The 21,001-nt window shown below is 47.3% G+C and overlaps 1 protein-coding gene across 2 annotated transcripts in view; it reads left to right on the top strand.

Moving 5' to 3' along the window:
* Positions 1-21,001, top strand: part of CCNJL (cyclin J like) — a 62,252-nt gene that overhangs the window by 16,358 nt on the left and 24,893 nt on the right. For both annotated transcript variants that reach the window (XM_034960906.3, XM_003819004.6), the window contains exon 3: positions 16,764-16,977. In XM_034960906.3, the coding sequence (XP_034816797.1) occupies positions 16,764-16,977 (214 nt within the window). The remainder of the gene's footprint in view (positions 1-16,763; positions 16,978-21,001) is intronic.

Below are 21,001 nucleotides of genomic sequence, written 5' to 3'. Positions count from 1 at the left end.
TTGGGCTTACAGGCGTGAACCACTGCACCCAGCCATGGTTACTTTTAAGACGGGCTCTGAAGCGGTTTCTGCGGGAATTTTTGTCAGATCACTAGGGACATCTGTCTTCCCAGGACCTCCCCAGAGCCATGTTTCAGGAAGAGGGGATTCAGCATTCTAGTTAGGAAGGAAGAAGCCAAGCAGTCACTGGTGGGCTTTGCTGGCTTCAACTGTGGGGAAGGCAGAGCTCTGGCTAATTTTCTGGGGCCATCTTCTTGGCTTGGTTGTCACACAGTGCCCGCGAAAGCAGCCTCTTTATCCAGTGATCATTTAGTGAGCCTCATGTGTAACCTGCAAGACCTGTGGGAGGCTCTGCCAGGAGAAACCATGACCCAAAACCTGCCCTGAGGCCCTTAGCATAGCTGAAGATATAGTCATATCAAACCACTTACAGCCATATGTTAATGGCCATAATAGCCATTTAATGTTAGTAATGATAGTCCACTTTTAATGGGTGCTTACCATGTGCTGAGAGCTTGAGATCCCCTCCATTAGCTAAGTCCTCAGGCAACTCCTTCCAGTAGGTCCTATACTTATCCCCATTTTACAGATGGGACATGCAAAGTTTAGAGAGTTACATACCTTACCCAAGCCCACATAGCTAGTAGGCAACCTGGCTCCAAAGCTCACTCCTACCGCTATACCAAAGACAGGTCCAGTTGCCCAAGGAAGTCTTAAAAAGCTTCAAGGAGGAGGTGCTGTTTGATTTGGGTTTGAAGGATGAGTAGAAGTTTGCCAGGCAGAGACAGGTGTGAAGTTCATCTCTCTGCAGGGTCCAGGGCAGCTAGGGAGAGTCAAGCATTAGTGGCCTGCAAGAGGCAGCCTGGTCAGTTGTGGGGAGGACCAGGAGATGCACCAGGAACACTGGCTTAGAGGATGTGGGTCTTCCTAGATGTTTGAACCTTATCCTGAGAACCCATGGAGGACAATGGGAAGGGTGGGGAGGAGAGTGCCAGCTCCCTGGAAATGCACCCTGGCCTCAGAGACTAGTTATTACAGTTATTGCAGCCGCCCCAAAGCGATGGCATCTGAACTAGGGGAGGAAGTGAGGACATTTGACAGGTTGTAGACGATAGGGTCAAAAGGACCAGCGAACAAAAAGCGTGGAAGATTTCAAGTTTCTTGCTAGTTGGAACAAAGTAACTTTCCTTAGCTGAGCTTGTTCAGCCTTTTTCATAGTGAACATTATTCTTGGAGGGCCCCTTCTGGAAACTGTCAGTTGAAGGACTCCCTCTGCCCTGTGAGTGAAGGGAATTGATGTTCATTGGGCACCTGCAGAGTGCCAGCAACTGTTAAGTGCCTTGTGTATGTTATCTGGCTTGATTATTAAAGTTGCTTCAGAAAGAAAAAGGATGAGTTAAATGTACTGACCAAGGCACTGGTGGTTCTTGAATATCTGTGCATGTTTATTCCTGCATTTAACACACTGTTTTTAGCAGCCAACTGCATGCTACACACTGTGCTAGCCACTGCCTACAGGATGAACAAAAATTGTGTACACAATTGGGGATGAACAAAAATTGTGTCATGGAGCTTATAGTTGAGCATCAGGCTCAAGCGGAGAACTTGTAAAGCATAGATAGGTGCCCAGCTCCATCCCCAGGAATTCTGATTCGGTGAGACAGGAAATAGAGGGTGTATTAGGTCCCTAGGGCTACTGTGACAACGTGCCACAAACTTGGGGCTTTATTCTCTCACAGTTGTGGAGACCAGAAGTCTGACATCGGGGTGTCAGCAGACCACGGTTCCCTCTGAAGGCTCTAGGGGAAGGTCCTTCCTTGCTCTTCTGTCATTTGGCAGCAGCTGGCATTTTATCTGTGGTCTTCCTTGGCTTGTAGCTGCATCATTCCAGTTTCTGCCTCCATCTTCACAAGGCCTTCTCCTCCTTGTCTGTCCTCACCTCGTCTTCCCTCTGTGTCTCTGTCTCTGTTTACTCTTCCTATAAGAACACAAAACACTGATTAGCGCCCATCCTGATCTAATATGACCTCATTTTAACTTGATTGCATCTGTAAAGACTCTATTTTCTTATTTATTTATTTATTTGAGACAGAGTCTCACTCTGTCGCCCAGGCTGGAGTGCAGTGGCGCGATCTCGGCTCACTACAACCTCCACTGCCTGGGTTCAAGAGATCTCCTGCCTCAGCCTCCCGAGTAGCTGGGACTACGGGTGTGCACCACCATGCCCAGCTAATTTTTTGTATTTTTAGTAGAGACAGGGTTTCACCTGTTGGACAGGATGGTCTCAATCTCTTGACCTCGTGAACCGCCCTCCTTGGCCTCCCAAAGTGCTGGGATTACAGGCGTGAGCCACTGTGCCCCGCTGACTATTTTCAAATAAGGTCACATTCTGAGGTTTTGAGTAGACAAGAATTGTCAGGGAAATACTATTCGTCCCAGTACGGGGGGGAACCCCCTTTTTAAATAGGTCCCCAGGGGATTCGAATGCGTGTGGTCAACTGGCAACCCATTTGAGAAACCTCTGGATTGTAGATGGGTAGGGAAGTAGAGTCGCAGCGAGGGGGTAGTGGTGCAGTCACCCTACTGTCCCATTTTGGGCTTCTCATTAGGGTCAAAGCTCCCAGGAGAATCCACAAAAGGAATCTGGAAATCGGGGACAGGAGCTGGAGGTGTGGAGGGAAGAGCTTTGGAGCCACTCCACAGAGTGATCCAGGAGGAAAGCGGAGAGATCCAAGAATTGGACCTGTGACAGAGAACCAGCATGGAGGGGGACATCGGGACCTCTTCCCCTGGATAACAGAGGGCGTGGGAGGATGAGGGGCACCCCAGTCCTCCACTCCAGAAGGTATGGGGGATGCGGTCCTGTAGGAAGCTGGCAGAAGTAAAGAATTCAGTTGGAGGGTGTGGTGTCTTTTAAAAAGGCCATGAATGTTGTGTATGGGGGTGTTTGGAGGCCCCAGAGCCATGGGTTGGATGGGGGACCAGTGAGGGTTGTGCACGCATGTGTGTGATCACTGTGGATGCCCTGGCAGCTGTGGCTGGGCCTGGTACAGAGTTTGCCCAGAAGGGCAGTGGCTCTGGCTTCCGGGAATGAGGAGGTGTGCTTGGAGCTGGCCTGCCTGCCATCTGCCCAGGAGTAGTACAGACGCCGGCTGCGGATGTGGTGCCTGGGTTACCTTTCACTCTGCTGGAAGGAAGCTACAGGCTGGAGTTCAGCAGGAGGGGACGTTATGGGCATTGTTGGCCTTATGTGACACGGGCCACCCTCTCAAGAATGTTGAAATAGTGTTCCCACAGAGGTGTTGATGCTTTACGGAAAATGCTTCCTTGGGCCTTATGAAGCAATCGGGGCAGAGAGAGGAAGGAGGGTGAGCCTCCTGCCTTGCTGGGCCTCCCAGGTCGTGCTGTGTACTGAGGCCTCTGAAGAGCCAGCCTTTCTCCCCCTTTCTTTGCCACTTTACATTTGCAAGTCTCCACTTCCTGTTGGTCACCTTGGTTACACATGGTGTTTCTTCACCTCTCTGCGGTTCTTTGTTCTTAGACAAGACCCCTCTAGCTGTTGTCTCAACCCAGGGCGTGGATTCCCGGGCTCTTGTTGGCAGCAGTAGGGATAGGCATGGTAGGGAGATTGGAGGAGGAAAGCAGAGTGGTTTCTCTTGGTGGCTGGTGTTTGAGAGCAGCTCAGCCCTGCTTTACTGCACCTTGAGCTGTTTACGAAGTGGTTGTCGCCCTCCAAGTATTGTCATACCCCAAGCCCTGGCCCGCTCCTCTGATGTCCAAGCCCAAGATTTACCACTCACCTGCAGTGTGGCCTTGGCAGTTATGCTTCTGTGCCTCAGTTTCCTGGCTACTAGGGCTAGTGCTGGTTCCACCTCGGAGGGTGGGTGTGGGGAGATAGCAAATGCACATAGCATTTACGTTCTAGTTGTAAAGGAGGAGATAGTCCCATGAGAGAGAGAGAAGTGGACATGCGTGCGCACAGAGAAACAGGACCGGACATGCGCATGCCGACGTGTGTACATTCTCCGAGTATTTACGTGCTGATGGAATTGCTGGAGACTTTAGTTCTCTTTGTGCTCCTCTGTATTTTCTAAAATTCCTATAGTGATTAAGTATTTTATAATCAGTTAAATAAAACATTATTATTATTATCATTTTCTGAGATGGAGTCTCGCTCTGTCACCCAGGCTGGAATGCAGCCCACTGCAATCTCCACCTCCCGGGTTCAAGCAATTCTCTTATTTCAGCCTCCCAAGTAGCTGAGGCTGAGGTTACAGGCGTGCACCACCACGCCCAGCTAATCCTTTTGTATTTGTAGTAGAGACGGGATTTCACCATGTTGGCCAGGCTGGTCTTGAACTCCTGACCTCAGGTAATCTGCCTGCCTCGGCCTCCCAAAATGCTGGGATGACAGGTGTGAGCCACCATGCCCAGCCTAAAACATTATTTTGAAAGGAAAATACAGACAAACCTAAACTATCACATGGAGGGTTAAAACACAGTGTTTTGAGAACATAGTGTCTAGAAAACAGTAGAGTCAGAAGACCCAGGTTCAGATTCACCATTTATTAACTGGGTGATCTTAAGCAAGTTACTTAGTCTCTCTGAGCCATCCTTGTCTGTAATGTAGGGATGCTGGTAATCTCAGAACCCTTTTATGTAAGAAGCATATTTTGAGATTGTGTGACACAGAATATGGATTGAGAAACATTGCCTTTGAAATGACTGCTAGGTGCATAGTTTATAATTTTTGAAGCTTCCAATCTTTGTGGGTCTGTTGGAGAATTAGAGTACAAGATGCATGGAATGCAGTGTCTGCCAAATTATAGAAAAAAATATTAAATTGTATATATACATACATACAGACTTTCAAGTTATATATATATAAAACTACTATATATATGTACACACACATGTTACATATATATACACACACACACATATACATACACGTTAGAGACAGGGTCTCACTGTCACCCAGGCTAGAGTGCAGTGGCATAATCGTAGCTCACTGCAGCCTCAAACTTCTGGGCTTAAATGATCCTTTCACCTCATCCTCCCAAGTAGTTAGGACTACAGGTGCTCAGCACCATGCCCGGCTAATTTTTTATCTTTTGTAGAGATGAGGTCTCCCTAAATTGCCCAGACTGGTCTCGAACTCCTGGCCTCAAGTGATCCTCCCACCTCAATCTCCCAAAGTGCTGGAATTATAGGCATGAGCCACCATGCTTGGCCTCAAGTTAAATATTTTTAATGTATATCTATCTGTATGTATAGAGATAGCTATATATCTCATAAGGCTCTATAAAACTATTCATCATAATGAGCAATTCCAAATACTCATGAAGACTTGCGGGAAGGTATGAGAAGCTGGAGGAGCTAAATTTCGGAGGAAAGAGAAGGCTGTGTCCTTCCTTGCCCTAGGATGGTGTGTGCCTCGGTCTACCAAGTAGCAACAGAGGGTTTCCAAGGAGGAAGCAGTTTAGTGTTTTTGTTTTATTTTGTTTTTTTAAAGAGACGGGGTCTTACTGTGATGCCCAGGCTTGAATGCAGCGCGTATTCAGAGGTATGATCCCAATAGTGATCAGCATGGGGGTTTTTGACCTGCTCCATTTCCAAGTCGGGCCAGTTCACCCCTCCTTAAACAACCTGGTGGTTCCCCACCCCTGGGAAATCACCATATTATATACATAATATATAAGAGATGGGCACCTGGACGTCCCAAGGCAGGACACCCAGCACTTGGCTGCCTGGGGCTTCTGTGAGCTGCCATGTGCTTTTTGTAAGCCTCTCCTAGGCTCCTGATGCCGTGGCCATGTGGACGTTCTTACCCGGGCGTTTCTGCAGGTGAAAGCTGTGGTTCTTAATCTCGGCAAGCTTTTCAGTAAATCTCTAGGTTTAGAATCATCGAATTATTAGGCGTCATGTCAGGGATTTTTGTGAGTCTCGCCTTGTGGATGCACTGCAGTTTCATTTTCGCCAGCATACCACGTGCCCCGCAGCCAGCACCCTCAGGCACCTTTTCCCAGAGTCAGCTTTCTGGGATGTTACTCTGCCCCCCAAGAGGGAGGAGGGCAGGAGGAGTGTCCTGTGGATAAATTCAACCTAGACTTTTCCAAAGTTATATTAGTTTTTTGACGAACAAATGTTTCAGGACCTCTACTGGGCTAATATAGGCTTCCTTTAAGGAGCAATGTAGTATGCGATGTTTCGCCAAACTGTGGCCCACAGAACCCTTTTTTTCAGGGAGTATATCTTGGGACTGGTGTGCCACAGAACACACTTTAGGAAACATTGCCTTTGAAAAATGACTGCTAGGTGCACAGTTTATAATTTTTGAAGCTTCCACTTCTCCATAAACACTGACCCGCTTCCTCCGTGGAAACCCACTGTTGCTCTTGGGTAGACGGAGGCACATGTCACCCCAGGGCAAGGAAAGAGCTTTCTCTTTCTGCTGGAATCCAGCTCCCTCACTTTCTTTTCTTTCTTTCTCTCTTTCTTTCTTTTTTCTTTTTTTTCTCTTTTCTTTTTTTTAGTAAAGACGGGGTGTTTCTGTGTTGCCCAGGCTGGTCTCATCAAGCGATCCTCCTGTCTCAGCCTCCCAAAGTGTTGCGATTACTGGTGTGAGTCACCGCACCCAGCCCCTGCCCTGTTTCTTATGCCTCCTCGCTGGTCTTCATGAGTACTGGGAATTGCTTATTATGATAAATAGGTTTATACAACCTAAGATCAGGAACAAATAATGTTTTTTCTCACCTGTTCAAGTATTTGCCATTCCTGAAATATGGAGGTTTTTGTAATTATCAGGTGTTCCTTTTGCATCAGGTATTGGGGTCACAGAGCTGAACAAGACAAGCCCAGTCCGTGCCCTCATGGTGGTTACAGTCTAGCAGGCAGGAGGACAGTAAGAGCGAATGAATGAGTAGATAAAAAGTCCTAGGTGCTTGGGGAGGATCTCACAGAAGCATGAGCCTGAAACACCTTTTTCAGCAGTGACTTTTAGGCCAGACATGGTAGCTCATGTCTGTAATCCCAGCACTTAGGGAGGCTGAGGCAGGCAGATCACTTGAAGTCAGGAGTTCAAGACCAGCCTGGCCAACATGGTGAAAACCCCGTCTCTACTAAAAATTACAAAAATTAGACGGGTGTGGTGGTGGGCGCCTGTAATTCCAGCTACTCGGGAGGCTGAGGCAGGAGAATCTCTTGAACCTAGAAGGCGGAGGTTGCAGTAAGCTGAGATCGTGCCACTGTACTCCACCCTGGGCAACAGAGCAACACTGTCTCAAAAAAAAATTAAATAAATAGAAAAAAAAAGAAGTGACTTTTATGCTGAGATCTGAAGGAAGAGTGGATTAATAATGAGAAGTAAAACCTCAAGGCAATTAGAAGAAAATAATGCAGTGCAGGACACTAAAAGTTAAACCGAGGACTTCACTTCCTCTCCTAATAGAAGAAACCAAGGGTGCCTGGCGGAACTTTCATATTACAAGTCACCTTCTAACCCCTCCGAGGTTAGCCTCAAAGTGCTTTCAAAGCCTGTGTGTGAAGAGCACGTGCTGAATTTTCTCCTCCCCCTCCCCGGCTATGCAGCAGTGATAGGTATGGTTCTCTTGGGGGCAGTCTCTGCCCTGCACATCAGGCCGTGGGCCCAGGGTCTTGAGTGACTGCATTTCACCTGGCCTCACCTGCACTCCCGGGCATGTCTGAGTCCAGCACAGGTATGGGAAGTGTTTGTCACTCTGCCAAGGTCAGCACCTGGGGACGGGGTTTGGGAAGAGCAGCCGAGGACCAGACACATGCCTGGAATCTTCAGAGACCTGTCCAGGCAGCCCTGCTGCCTCTCTGTCTCTCTGTGTAGCTTAGTTTGGGGCTTTAGGTGGGCTGTGATTCATGAGTCCTTGGCCTTTTCCGGGGCACTTTCCCTCTCAGGTAATCCTCTTTCTGCTTGAGAACCCGCAGGTAAAACTCTTGGGCAGCAAGGAGAGTGGTTTCTAAAGGGGCAGCCACCTCTCCTTCCCCCAGAATGGCTCCTCTGGTCTCAGAAATGCTGGCTCACACGTCACAATGGGGTTTCCCACTTGGGGGGCAGTGACCTCTGCCATGGGTTACCCTAAGGAAGGAAGCCAGGGCAGATAAGGGAGTCCCGAGGGGAAGGGAGGGCATAGAGGGCCACAGGCAGAGGGAAGATTCCTCAAAACACTCTCCATGTATTCAGACATCCATTCACTCAGCCAGCAGCTACTCATTAGTACTTACTCTGTGCCAGGGACCAAGGGTATGGCCAAGGGCAGGAGAGAAAAGCAGCTCCGTCCCTCATGGAAACCCCCTTCTGTCGGGGGCAGGGGACAGTTCCTAAACATGCTTCAATGTGCAGTAGCTGCTGGCGGTGGGAAGCCCACAGGAGGCTGCTGGGTAGGAGGGAGGTCAGGGATGGCCTCTGAGGAATGGTCTGAACAGGGACCTGAAGGAAGAGAAACAGCCCACATGCCCAAAATCTGGGTTTAATGACGTCATGGCACAACCTTATGGTGGAAAACTAGGCAGCCATTGCAGACATTGTTTCCCATGCTCTCTGAGGGGCAAGTGGGAAGCAGTTGTAGATCGCTATGGCATTTTATGAGAGTTTGCACGAAGAAATATCTGAAGAATCCAGGTAGAACCTAGTAGTACTTCTGTCTGAATCCTTCTAAGTGAGGGATTATGAATGATGTTATTCTTTTTTTTTTTTTTTTTTAGACAGAGTCTCGCTCTGTCGCCCAGGCTGGAGTGCAGTGGCACGATGTCCATTCACTGCAAGCTCCGCCCCCCCAGGTTCATGCCATTCTCCTGCCTCAGCCTCTAATTTTTTTGTATTTTTAGTAGAGACAGGATTTCACCATGTTCGCCAGGATGGTCTCGATCTCCTGACCTCGTGATCCGCCCGCCTCAGCCTCCCAAAGTGCTGGGATTACAGGCGTGAGCCACCGCACCCGGCTGGTTATTCTTTTTAAGATTCATCAGTGAACATATAATTTATAATTAGTAAAAAGAAAAAGAAAGGAAAAGAAAAAAATGGAAAATTCCTTCTGGAAGGGGCTTTGCATTGTAGGAAGATGAAGTGGGATACTTACTGGGCATGGGGTGTTATTATGACAGGGCAGATTTTGTTAAAGGGATGATGTGGGGTTGCTAGGAAATCCTTGGGGATAAATTTTGAGCTGGGCCTTGTAACACAGTGGGTATCTAGTCTTTTTGTTTGTTTCCAAACTGAAAACATAGTAACTGAAGTAATAAAGTGGTTATGCATTGAGCATTTTTGAAAAATTCAGGCTGTTGAAAAGCATGATCGTGAAAATCATGCAAGATCTCAGTGCCCATCCCGACCTCCCCTCCGCAGCCACTGTTAATATTTTGATGTATCTTTTCTAAGTTTTTTCTAGCCCATAGCTATTATGTTAAAAAGAATAATAATAATAAAGGACTGTGATGACAAAAGCAGGGGTTTTTCTAAGGTGGATTTCTTTTTCCCGGGACTCCACCATGGCCATCTGTCCATGCCTCCACCTGTTCATCTCTAGATACTCCTGCGGCAGATGGGCTTCCCTGAGTCAGGTGATCAAGGGCCAACAGCTGGGGAGGGAGAGTGATCAGGAAGCCTCTGCCCTTCCCTCCCCTCCCACCTCAGCCCCCTTCTTCTCCAGCCTCCCCCCAGCCTTTCTGCTGCCCACACTCTCACCGCCTGTGGCCCTGCCAGGCATGCTGAGGGGAAGGTCACCCTGCCTGGCCGGGTTCCCGCCCGCCCAGCGCCTGCCTGATTGCTGAATGCCTGCCAAGCGCCTGCCTAATCTGGGGAGAGCTTTAGAAGCCGCCCTAGGGCAGGCTGCTCTTTTGTTTCTGGAATCCAGGCCACTCAGCAGAGGGGCTGGCTTCCTGCACTGCGCTGCTGCGGCCTTCAAGTAGACTTAGGTCAAGAGTGCCTGGGGAGGAATGCAGTCCCTTAGAGCAAAGCCCTTGTAATGAATGCCTTCCCTGCACCCCCTAATTGGGTTAGCGAAGTGATGAGCTGGATTCTCAAACTAAACAAGATAGGCATGCTGCAGTCCTACATTGTTATTTCCATGCCAAAGAATCTCCCTTTTCCCAGTGAGGGGAACAAGCTGAGGCTCAGAGCTGCTAATTCTACTTGGTTTGAGGGCTCTGCAGAGGACACACTGACAGAGGCGCCTCAGCTCAAAGGTAGAAAGCCTCATTGCACATTTCTCAAAGCAGGTTTCTTTGAAAGCCCAAAGAGCCTTTGACAGAGATAGATCAATTCAACTTCTCTGAGACTTGATTCCCCAGCTTGAGGGAAGAGGAAGGGCCACTAGGCTTGCTGAGCTGCTGTTAACACCAAATACTCTACATTTACGGCAGCATGACCCCCATTTCTCAGATAGGGACACTGAGGGTCAGTTCACATGCCCAAGGTTGGTAAATAGTGGAACTAAGATTCCGACCCAGAACTGCCTGACCTCACACTCTGTAGGTATCAAGCTAATCCCCGGTATGTGGGGGCGGGAGGTGAGGTGGTTGGTACAGGGAGTGACTCTGTATTTATTCTTTCTTATTCGATACATATTTATTGAATGTCTGCATCTGTGCCAGCTACATAAATAAGTAAATTTTCGGCCACAAAGAGAAGACTACCAAGAGAATAAGGGGAACCTGATTTGGAATGATGGAGAGGTCAGAGAAGTCTTAGGAAGTGACATTTAAGTCAGTATTTGAGGGACAAACAGAAACAGGGAGAAAGAGCATCCCAGGGAGCCAGTGTTCTAGCTTCAAAATCCTGCCCTCTTGAGACCAGCCCCTTCCAGCACGCTGTACCTACTAACCCCTACTTGCCATATATTGCTATGCATTCCAGTGGTCCATAACTTTTTCTTTTTTCTTTTCTTTGCTTTTTTTTTTTGAGACAGAGTCTCACTCTGTCACCCAGGCTGGAGTGCAGTGGTACAATATTGGCTCACTGCAACCTCTGCTTCCCGGGTTCAAGTGATTCTCGTGCCTCAGCCTCCGTGTAACTGGGACCACAGGTGTGCACCACCACGCCTAGCTAATTTTTGTATTTTTAGTAGAGACGGGGTTTTGCCATGACGGCCAGGCTGGTCTTGAACTCCTGGCCTCAAGCGATCCGCCCGCCTTGGCCTCCCACAGTGCTTGGATTACATGAGCCACTGCACCTGGTCCATAACTTTTTCTTTTATGCACCAATGTCTTTCTTTGATAATCTGCTCAAGGTAAAGGACGCTTCTCCCAGGAACGCGTACAGGAAAGACATTCTTTGTGTTGCCTTGAGTTCTCTTCTCTCACTTGGCTCAAGGGAAAATCTAGAAGGCTTTGAGCTTGGCCAGTTGAGTGGGGAGGGAGGTCAAGACGTTGCCTATCTGACTTGTGTTTGGGGGCTTTGGACTGCACTGATGAAGGCAGCGTGGCCCGGCCAAAGGTCACTTGGCTAAGGCTAATTTCCGGCAGCTGCAGCCCACCAGACACCAAGGATCTATGACTGTGGCTGCTGCTTGTCATGACCCTAAACTTAGAGCCCTGTGCTTAGAGGAAATACCCACGTAGTCTGCAAGCTTGTAGGGGCTGCTGGAAGGTAGGAGCACTGTTGAGAGGAGCTGCCGCCCCACACTGGCTGCTGCTACCAGCTGTCTGGCCTTACCCCAGGAAGAAGCTGGCCAAAAGATCTCTACGCAAGGCTGCTCAGACCAGGCCAATGACCTGCTCTAATCCCTTCAGTTTCTATTGCCCTCAGAGTAGGGCAAGGCAGTTTTCTTAACAGGGCATGCAAGCTGGGCCCCTGCCCACGTTTCCAGCCTGTGTCTAGGCACACCCTGCCTGGCTGGCTGTTTCCCAGATGGGACACTTGTGTGGCTTTGCAGGTGCTGTTTCTCCTAGTGAGAGATCCTTACCTTTCCTGCATCTTCAATAGGTAAATTTTACAACTTGGCTCAATCTGTCTTCTTTGAAGTTCCCACGGACTTGCTATTCTGTAGAGTTGGTCACGACTTCCCTCTGTTGGCCAGGACCTTCTGTATCCACCACTGCAATTCTTTCCTTGCTTTCTTTACTGCCTCTCCCTCCCTCCCCACCCCTTGTGTCTTTCAGCAATTAGTTATTGGGCACCTAACCCTGTTCTCTTCACACTGGGGTGCTGAAGTAACAGTGATGTGCAAAGGAGACCCAGACCTGCCCTCAAGGAGTTTGAACTCCATGGTGGCTGCATAAATTCATCAAACCATGAAGATGAAGAATACACAAGCACATCAGGTCTTTTCCTTAAAGAAGTTAAGCTGGGGCTAAAAGAGCTCCATGACTGATTGATTGATTGATTTTGAGATGGAGTCTCACTCTGTCACCCAAGCTAGAGTGCAGTGGCGCGATCTCAGCTCACTGCAACCTCCACCTACCAGGTTCAAGTGATTCTCCTCCCTCAGCCTTCTGGGTAGCTGGGATTACAGAAGCGTGCCACCATGCCCAGCTAATTCTTGAACTGAGGTCTTGAACTCCTGACCTCAAGTGATCCACCCCCCTTGACCTCCCAAAGTGCTGAGATTACAGGTGTGAGCCGCCATGCCCAGCCGAGCTCCATGACTTAAAAAAAATAAAAATAAAAAAGTTTTCTGGTAAACCCAAGCAATTAAAAAAAAAAGTTGAAAAAAGGGATACTTTGAAAGTCTTCTAATTAAGATCTTTTGCTAGTTAGATAAAGCCCAGGGACTCAGGGACTTCTTGAAACTCAATTTCTTCATATATAAACATAAGGGAGAAGAAGTAATTTATTCAGGCTTTGAGAGCCTTCCATGAGCAAAGCTCTAGGACTGCGAAAAATAGCTGAGTCCTGGTCTCTGAGCTCTCTGGAGGATCAGGCCAGAGGAGAAGTAATCAGTGTGAAATCTCAACTCAAGCCTCACTTTCAGGAGGCAGGCCTCCCTCCCTCCCCTCAGAGACGATGGGGCCTCCCAGAGCATCTGTGGCTTTCTTTTGCAGTATTAGTTCATCACAGTTTGGAATTCTGCAACTGTCTTATTGCTGGATTGCCACCTCTCTCCCTTGTTGGACTGTGGACTCCATGACTGTGGGTGATAACGTCTGTCTTGTTTTTTTATAGCAGCTTTATTGAGATATAATAATTCACATATCATAAAATTCACTTTTATTTTATTTTAATTTTTTTTTGAGACAGGGTCTGGCTCTGTCGTCCAGGCTAGAGTGCAGTGACACAATCTCGGGTCACTGCAGCCTCCTCCTCCTGTGCTCAAGTGATCCTTGCACCTCAGCCTCCTAAGTAACTGGGACTACAGGCACGCACCACCACAACAGGCTAATTTTTTTATCTTTTGTGGAAATGGGGTTTTGCCATGTTGCCCAGGCTAGTCTCAAACTCCTAAACTCAAGCGATCCACCCGCCTCAGCCTCCCAAAGTGCTGGGATTACAGGTGTGAGCCACTGCACCTAGCCAAAATTTAGCTTTTTTAACGTGCAGTCAAGCAACCTAAATGTCCATCAACAGATAAACGGATAAAGAAAATGTGCTACATATACACAGTGGAGTACTATTCAGCCATAAAAAAGAGTGAGATCCTGTCGTTTGCAACATGGATGGAACTGGAGATCATTGTATTAAGTGAAATAAACCAGGCACAGAAAGACAAACTTCACATGTTCTCACTTATTTGTGGAATCTAAAAATCAAAACAATTGAACTCATGGACATAGAGAGTAGAAGGATGGTTACCAAAGGCTGGGAAGGGTAGTGGGGGTTGTGGGGGAGGTGGGGATGGTTAATGGGTACAAAAAATATATAAAGAATGAATAAGACATACTATTTTATTGCACAACGGGGTGAATATAATCAATATCTTAATTGTACATTTCAAAATAACTAAGAGTGTGATTAGATTGTTTGTAACACAAAGGATAAATGCTCGCGGGGATGGATACCCCATTCTCCACGATGTGATTATTTCACATTGCATACCTGTATCAAAACGTCTCCTGTACCCCACAAATCTATATACCTACTATGTACCCACAAAATTAAAAGTAAAAAAATTAAAATACGCAGTTTAGTTGTTTGTATATTCACAGAGCTATACAATCATCACCGCTATCTAATGACAGAACAGCTTTATAACTCCAAAAAGAAACCCCATACCCATTAGCAGTTATTTCCCATTAACTATTACCCCTAACCTCTGGCAACCACTAATCTACTTTCTGTTTGTATGGATTTGCCTATTCTGGACATTTCATATAAATGGAATTATATAATATGTGGCCATTTACGACTAGCTTTTTTCACTTAACATAATGTTTTCAAGATTCACCCCTGCTGTAACATGTGTAATATTCTGTTGTATGGATACATTACATTTTGTTTATCCATTCATCAGTTGATAAGTGTTTGAGTTGTTTCTACTTGGGAACTGTTATGAATGATGCTGCTGTGAGTATTCATATACAAGTTTTTGTGTAGCCATATGTTTTCATTTCTCTTAGGTATATATACATATATATATTCCAAGGACTGGGATGGCTGGGTCACGTAAGAACCCTACGTTTAACATTTTAAGGAATTTCCAGACTGTTTCCCACAGTGGCTGCACCATTTTACTTACCCACCAGCAGTATATGAGGGTTCCAGTTTGCCCCTATCCAGCACTTGTATATACATTTTCAGTTTTGTATTGATTTTTTTTACAACAACCATTCTAATGAGTGTGAGGTGGTATCTTATCAGGGTTTTAATTTGCGTTTCCCTAATGATTAGTAATGTTGGACACCTTTTCATGTGTTTGTTGGTCATTTTTATACTTTCTTTGGAGAACTATCTGGTCAGTTCATTGCCTATTTTTAAATTGGGTTGTTTGCCTTTTTATTGTTGAGCTGTAAGAGTTCTTTGTATGTTCTGGATACAGTCTTTTATTAACACGTGATTTTCAAATATTTTCCTCCATTTTGCAGGTTGTCTTTTTTCTTTCTGGATGGTATCTTTGGAAGCATAAACGTTTTAAGTTTTGAAATTCAACTTATGTATTTTTCCCTTGATGCTTCTTGTTTTAGTGTCATATCTAAGAAACCATTGCCTAATCTAAGGCCATTAAAGATTTCCCCCTGTTTTCTTCTAAGAGTTTTATAGTTGTAAGTCTTAAACGTTTATGTCTGTGTCTATCTTATTCCAGATTGCATCCCCAGTGCCTAGAATAACGCCCAGTGTAGAGAAGGTACTTGATACTTACTGAGTAAAATGAATGAATGAATAGCTCTTGAATGAATGAATGAATGAATGAGCAGATATCCCTTTCTAGTCCTGGATCTGCTGCTAGTTAAGTAAGCCCCAGGGTTAAGAGAGAGGTTTTCTATAGAAGAGGGGCACCAATTTGTTTCGATCTCATCCCGTTGTGAGCCTGCCATAAGTGAGCTTTCACATTCCTTTTCTGCCAACTTATTTCCTGTTTTCCTTCAATTTTACTTCTTTTTAGTTTCCTTCTTTGGCAAAATGTCGCAAAGACATTTCCTAAACAAGTAGTGTCTAGGCTGGGCTTGATGGCTCAGGCCTGTAATCCCAGCGCTTTAGGAGGCCAAGGTGGGAAGGATCGCTTGAGGTCAGGAGTTTGAGACCACCCCAGGCAACATAATGAGACCCCTGTCTCTACAAAAAATACAAAAACAATTAGCTGGGTGCAGTGATGAATGCCTGTAGTCCTAGCTACTTGGGAGGCCAAGGTGGGAGGATTGCTTGAGCCCAGAAGTTCAAGGCTTCTGTGAGCTGTGATTGCACCACTGCACTCCAGCCTGGGTAAGAGGGGGAGACTCCTCTCTTAAACAAACAAACAAATAGTGTCTAATCTTCTTTGATTAAATGGTAAATATGAGAGATACTGCATATAAGAACATTTTTATGTTGTAAAAATCTTTGTTGGTTTGATATCTTTTATTGGTTTTTCTTGAGTTAGACAAATAAAATAAGGTAATGTGGCAGTATATATATTGCAAAGTAGAAGTAAAAGTCATCTAGTCACCTCCCAGGGGTGTGGGACGTATCATGATATCTGAACTTACTTTTAGAAAAAAAATGTATATGCATGTAGAGAGAAAGAAGGCAGATGTCAAAAATTAGGAAATTGAGGTGAAGGGTATTTGGGAGTTCCTTGTACTATTATTTCAACAACTTTTTTAGGTTGATTTTTTTCAAAAACCCGTCTCTCGTAATCCTACCCTCAGAAAGAATTAGATGTGGATCCTGAGAGGTCACAGGTGTGCTAGGCATTTTGCCTACATTTTAAATTTAGTTCTCAGCTCTCGAGGAGCAAACAAAGGTGATGGCAGGTGACCAGGGTCACACAACTTGGCTGAGTAGTGGAACCAGAATTTGGATGTGTTACTTCAGACCAGACCCTAGGGGAAAAAAAAGAATTTGGACTTAGACCTCTGACCCCGATGCCTTTATTCCTTTATGGCCTTGTGTATCTCAAATAGCAAACCTTTCCCATGGGAAGGAATGACTGGCTTCCTCTGTCATCCTCTAGGTCCCTGATACTTTATGAGCCTGTGCTTAGTGAAAGCAGATGGGAGATAGCCCAGGAGGGGCTGCCATCCTGGGACTTGCAGGAAAACTAAGAAGGGTATGGAGGGAATCGTTGCCTCCCATTCAGGCCCTGAGGTCCCATTTCCTGGGACAGCCGAGACTCTCAGGAGGCAGCCCTGACCGTCACCCCTCCGCCCCGCCTGTCCTCCAGGAACTGAAGCTGCCCACCTTCCGAGCCCACTCCCCACTCCTGAAGAGCCGCCGGTTCTTCGTGGACATCCTGACCCTGCTGAGCAGCCACTGCCAGCTCTGCCCTGCAGCCCGGCACCTGGCCGTCTACCTGCTGGACCACTTCATGGATCGCTACAACGTCACCACCTCCAAGCAGCTCTACACCGTGGCCGTCTCCTGCCTCCTGCTTGCAAGTAAGCGAAAACCTACGTCTTCCTCTGCGCTTGTGCGGTCTCCTCCCGCTCAGTGCGCCTGGCTGCTTCCAAATCACTTTACATTTTGACGATCTTTGCACGTCTTATATGTTCATCCTTCACTGAGCGTTTTTTAGCATCAACATTTTTAGATGCAACATTTTTTAGCATCTTTAATGTACCAGACCAAGTGATAAGGATGTTAGCAGCTTGTCTCAATCCACACAGTGGCCCTAGGAGGCAGATACTCTTAGTATACCCCACTTTACAGAGGCACAGAGAGGTGATGAAGCCAGTTTTGGGCTGCCCGGGTAGTATATGGCAGACAAGATTTGAGCCCAGAACTGCCTGGTGCCAGAACCTGTGCCCTCAACCTCCTGTCTCCTGCTTCCTGGTATGGGGGATATGAACGTGCTGGGAGGGGAACCCTAGCAACCACTGTTCATAAGGTGTTTTGAAATGTGACTGCTTGATTTGGACCTAAGCAGGACCCATTGTGTGGTCACCAGGCCTGGGCACAGCCCTCTTGGGGTTTGCACCTTCCAAACAGGCCTCACTAAAAACACAGCGTAGCTTTGACCATCTGTCTGTCTGCCTTGGTAGAGATTACTGTATTAATTCGCTGCTACTCGGATGATCTCCTTAAAACACAGTTCTGCCATGCCACCCTTCCACTTAACATCACCCCATGGTTTACTGGCAGTCTTAGGATAAAGACCAACCCTTGAGTTCCTGCCTCTTTGCCCTGTGCCTTTCTCCTCATCACTTCCTGGGTTCCAGCCACACTGGCCAAGCCCCCTCTTGTCATAGAGCTTTGCACATGCTGTTCCCTCTACCTGGATTGCTTCTCGCTCCCTCCCGCTGCCCACCTGGTTCTGGGTAAACATCACCGAGGCTCTAGATCCCTGTGAAAACCTTCCCCCACTGCCCTCAGCAGGTGAGGTCTCCCAAGTATGCAGACCCTCAGCGTTATATGCTTTGAATGAACAACCACCACCCCCCATGGATAGCAAGTTTCAGGGATGGAAAGGAGCTTGGCACATAGTAAGACCTCAAAAATAATTTGTGTAATCAATGAAACTAATGGAGCTAATGGTTCCTTGAGAGCCAGGCCTCTACACTTCTATAGGTTGCCCTAATGCAGAGGAATGGAATGCCCCAGAGGCCTCAGGCTCAAAGTGGCCAGGTACAATTAGGACATTTCTTTGACATCTGGTATTTTATCCTTGACAGTCAGATTTTACATTCTCTTCTGAGATATGTTTGTGTCCTATTTCATTATTCATTTCCCCTCCCTGCCCCTCCATCCTTCATCCTGCTTGGTGCTGCAGGACTATGGCACCCACTTTCTCCTGTAGCTTTGTCTGCTTTTGGCAGGCTTCCATAAACCCCATGGGCACGATCACCCAGTTCCGGAAGCACAGATTTAGAGTTTTCAGAATTCTGTCTCGTTTTCCACGCTGGCACCTTTTACCTGCTGTTGTTCGTGATCCCATTGGCTGCTTTAGGCTCATAGCCCCACATTTGGTGATTTTTCTCTACCTTTGGCCAACTGGATTCCCTTGTTACACATGCGAGCCAGTCTTGCTGGGTGTCCAGCCTGTCTCAGCACCCCAAATCAACGTGCAGCCCCCTTTCGTCTGCGGGGCTTGTGAAACATCTCCGGCTGTGGAGGGCACACTGGGCATCGTATTTCAAGCAGCACAGGAGAAATTTGCGCCACGGCCTTTGGCCTGCTGCTGTCTGTGATCTATGGGCTGCATTGCGGCCTGCTGGGGGCAGGGGACTTATATTTCCATGGGGCCATGGAAGCTCTCCCCGAGTGTCTGTCTGGGGAGGTGGGATGTGAGGCACACACTGGAGACTCCTTTGTGCTGCTGCCGCCTTGGCGGAGAGAGGGGATGTTTCAGACGGAGAGGCAGACGCCCCCACCCACGTGTCTGAGGGCAGCACAGCCTCGGGCAGCAGGAACGGATTTTTCAGGACACCTGCCATATGCTGCAGAGACCAGAGGGAAGAAAAGTTTCCATGACAGCCTGAAATCCTATTCTTCCCTCCTCCCCTCTCCCCAGGCCATTGTGGGCCACAAGGGGGATCCCCTTGCCTCGGGAAGTTTGGAGATCTGCTAATTTGGTACCAAATTATTCTGAGATAAGAAGAGCTGGGGTTCTTGCCCCCCCACCTGTCAATCTCAGGTTTTTAAATCTGCTTCCAGATAGACAGGAAGGCCAGGCGCGGTGGCTCACACCTATAATCCCAACACCTTGGGAGGCAGAGGCAGGTGGATCACCTGAGGTCAGGAGTTCGAGATCAGCCCAGCCAACATGATGAAACCTTGTCTCTCCTAAAAATACAAAAATATTAGCCAGGCCAGTCGGATAACCTGAGGTCAGAAGTTTGAGACCAGCCTGACTAACATGGAGAAACCCCATCTCTACTAAAAATACAAAATTAGCTGGGCATGGTGGTGCATGCCTGTAATCCCAGCTACTCAGGAAGCTGAGGCAGCAGAATCGCTTGAACCCAGGAGGCAGAGGTTGCAGTGAGCCGAGATCATGCCATTGCATTCCAGCCTGGGCAACAAGAACAAAACCCCATCTCAGAAAAAAAAAAACAATTAGCCAGGCGCGATGGGCGCTTGTAATCCCAGCTATTCAGGAGGCTGAGGCAGGAGAATTGCTTGAACCCGGGACAGGGAGGTTGCAGTGAGCCAAGATGGCGCCATTGCACTCCAGGCTGGGCAACAAGAGCAAAACTCCATCTCAAAAAAAAAAAAAAAAACAGACAGGAAGCAGAGATGGGATTTTCTCACCTACCTACAGCCCCTTCTGCCCCGTCCAACAGGGCTCAGCCAGGGACCCATGTCTGCGGGCCACAGGAGGAGGCAGAAGAAGCGAGAGCATTTCGTCATTCCACAGTGGACATGTGGCAAAGACACCCTCTCTCCCTCAGAGTTCATTGTTTGCGTCTCCTACCTTAACACAGGATAGAACTCTACCATAAATATAGTATAGAGATCACTAAACAGTAAATGAAGTTGAGCCTCCCTCTTCTTTAATCTTTCATCTTATACGGCACCCCTCCTGCAATGTCTTTTTGTTCTTCCTGTTGTTTAATTAAAAGGATAATTTGACAACGTGGAAATCCCACAACTTCCAGGTGAGTTGGCTTTGGCAGTGCCCCTGAATCATCGGCATCACAGCGGCTGTGGCTTCCTTCCTTACTGTTCTTTCTACATGCTGGACCCCATGCCAGGCACTTTACACACATCACACGGATCCTCACGACCAGCCTATGCGGTCGTGCTGTCACCCGCCCCTTTTATAGGTTCAGAGAGGCCACGAAACTTGCCCAACTTGTAGTGTGGGGTTGTGTGTGTGGGTTTTTTGTTGTTGTTGTTTGTTTGTTTGTTTTTGTAAAGAAAAATACAACCGGGCACGGTGGCTCACACCTGTAATCCCAGCACTTTGGGAGGCTGAGGCAGGCAGATCCCTTGAGGCCAGCAGTTCAAGACCAGCCTGGCCAACATGGAGAAACCGTCTCTACTAAAAAGAAAAACCCACAAAAATTAGCTGGGTGTTGGTGGCTCATGCCTGTAGTCTCAGCTACATGGGAGGCTGAGGCTGGAGAATTGCTTGAGCCTGGGAAGCAGAGGTTACAGTGAGCTGAGATCATTGCCACTGCACTCCAGCCTGGGTGACAGAACAAGACCCTGTCTCAAAAAAGAAAAAAAAAAAGAGAAAGATAAAATTCATGCCACAACATAAAATTCAGGATTTTAACCATTTTCAAGTGTACAGTTGAGTGGTGTTTAGCACCTTCACGCTCTACTTCCAGAACATTTTTATCACCTTAAAAGGAAACTTCGTATGCATTAAGCAGTCACTTGCCGTTTCTTCCTACCCCCCAGCTCTGGCAGCCACTAATCTGCTTTCTGTCTGTATGGATTCGTCTATTCTGGCTATTTTATATAAAGGGGATTATACAATATGTGACCATTTGTGTCTAGCATTGTTCTCTTCAT

Source organism: Pan paniscus, chromosome 4 (assembly GCF_029289425.2).
Source record: "Pan paniscus chromosome 4, NHGRI_mPanPan1-v2.0_pri, whole genome shotgun sequence".
In the NCBI taxonomy this organism is placed as follows: domain Eukaryota; kingdom Metazoa; phylum Chordata; class Mammalia; order Primates; family Hominidae; genus Pan; species Pan paniscus.
This window is presented reverse-complemented; position numbering and strand designations above follow the sequence as displayed.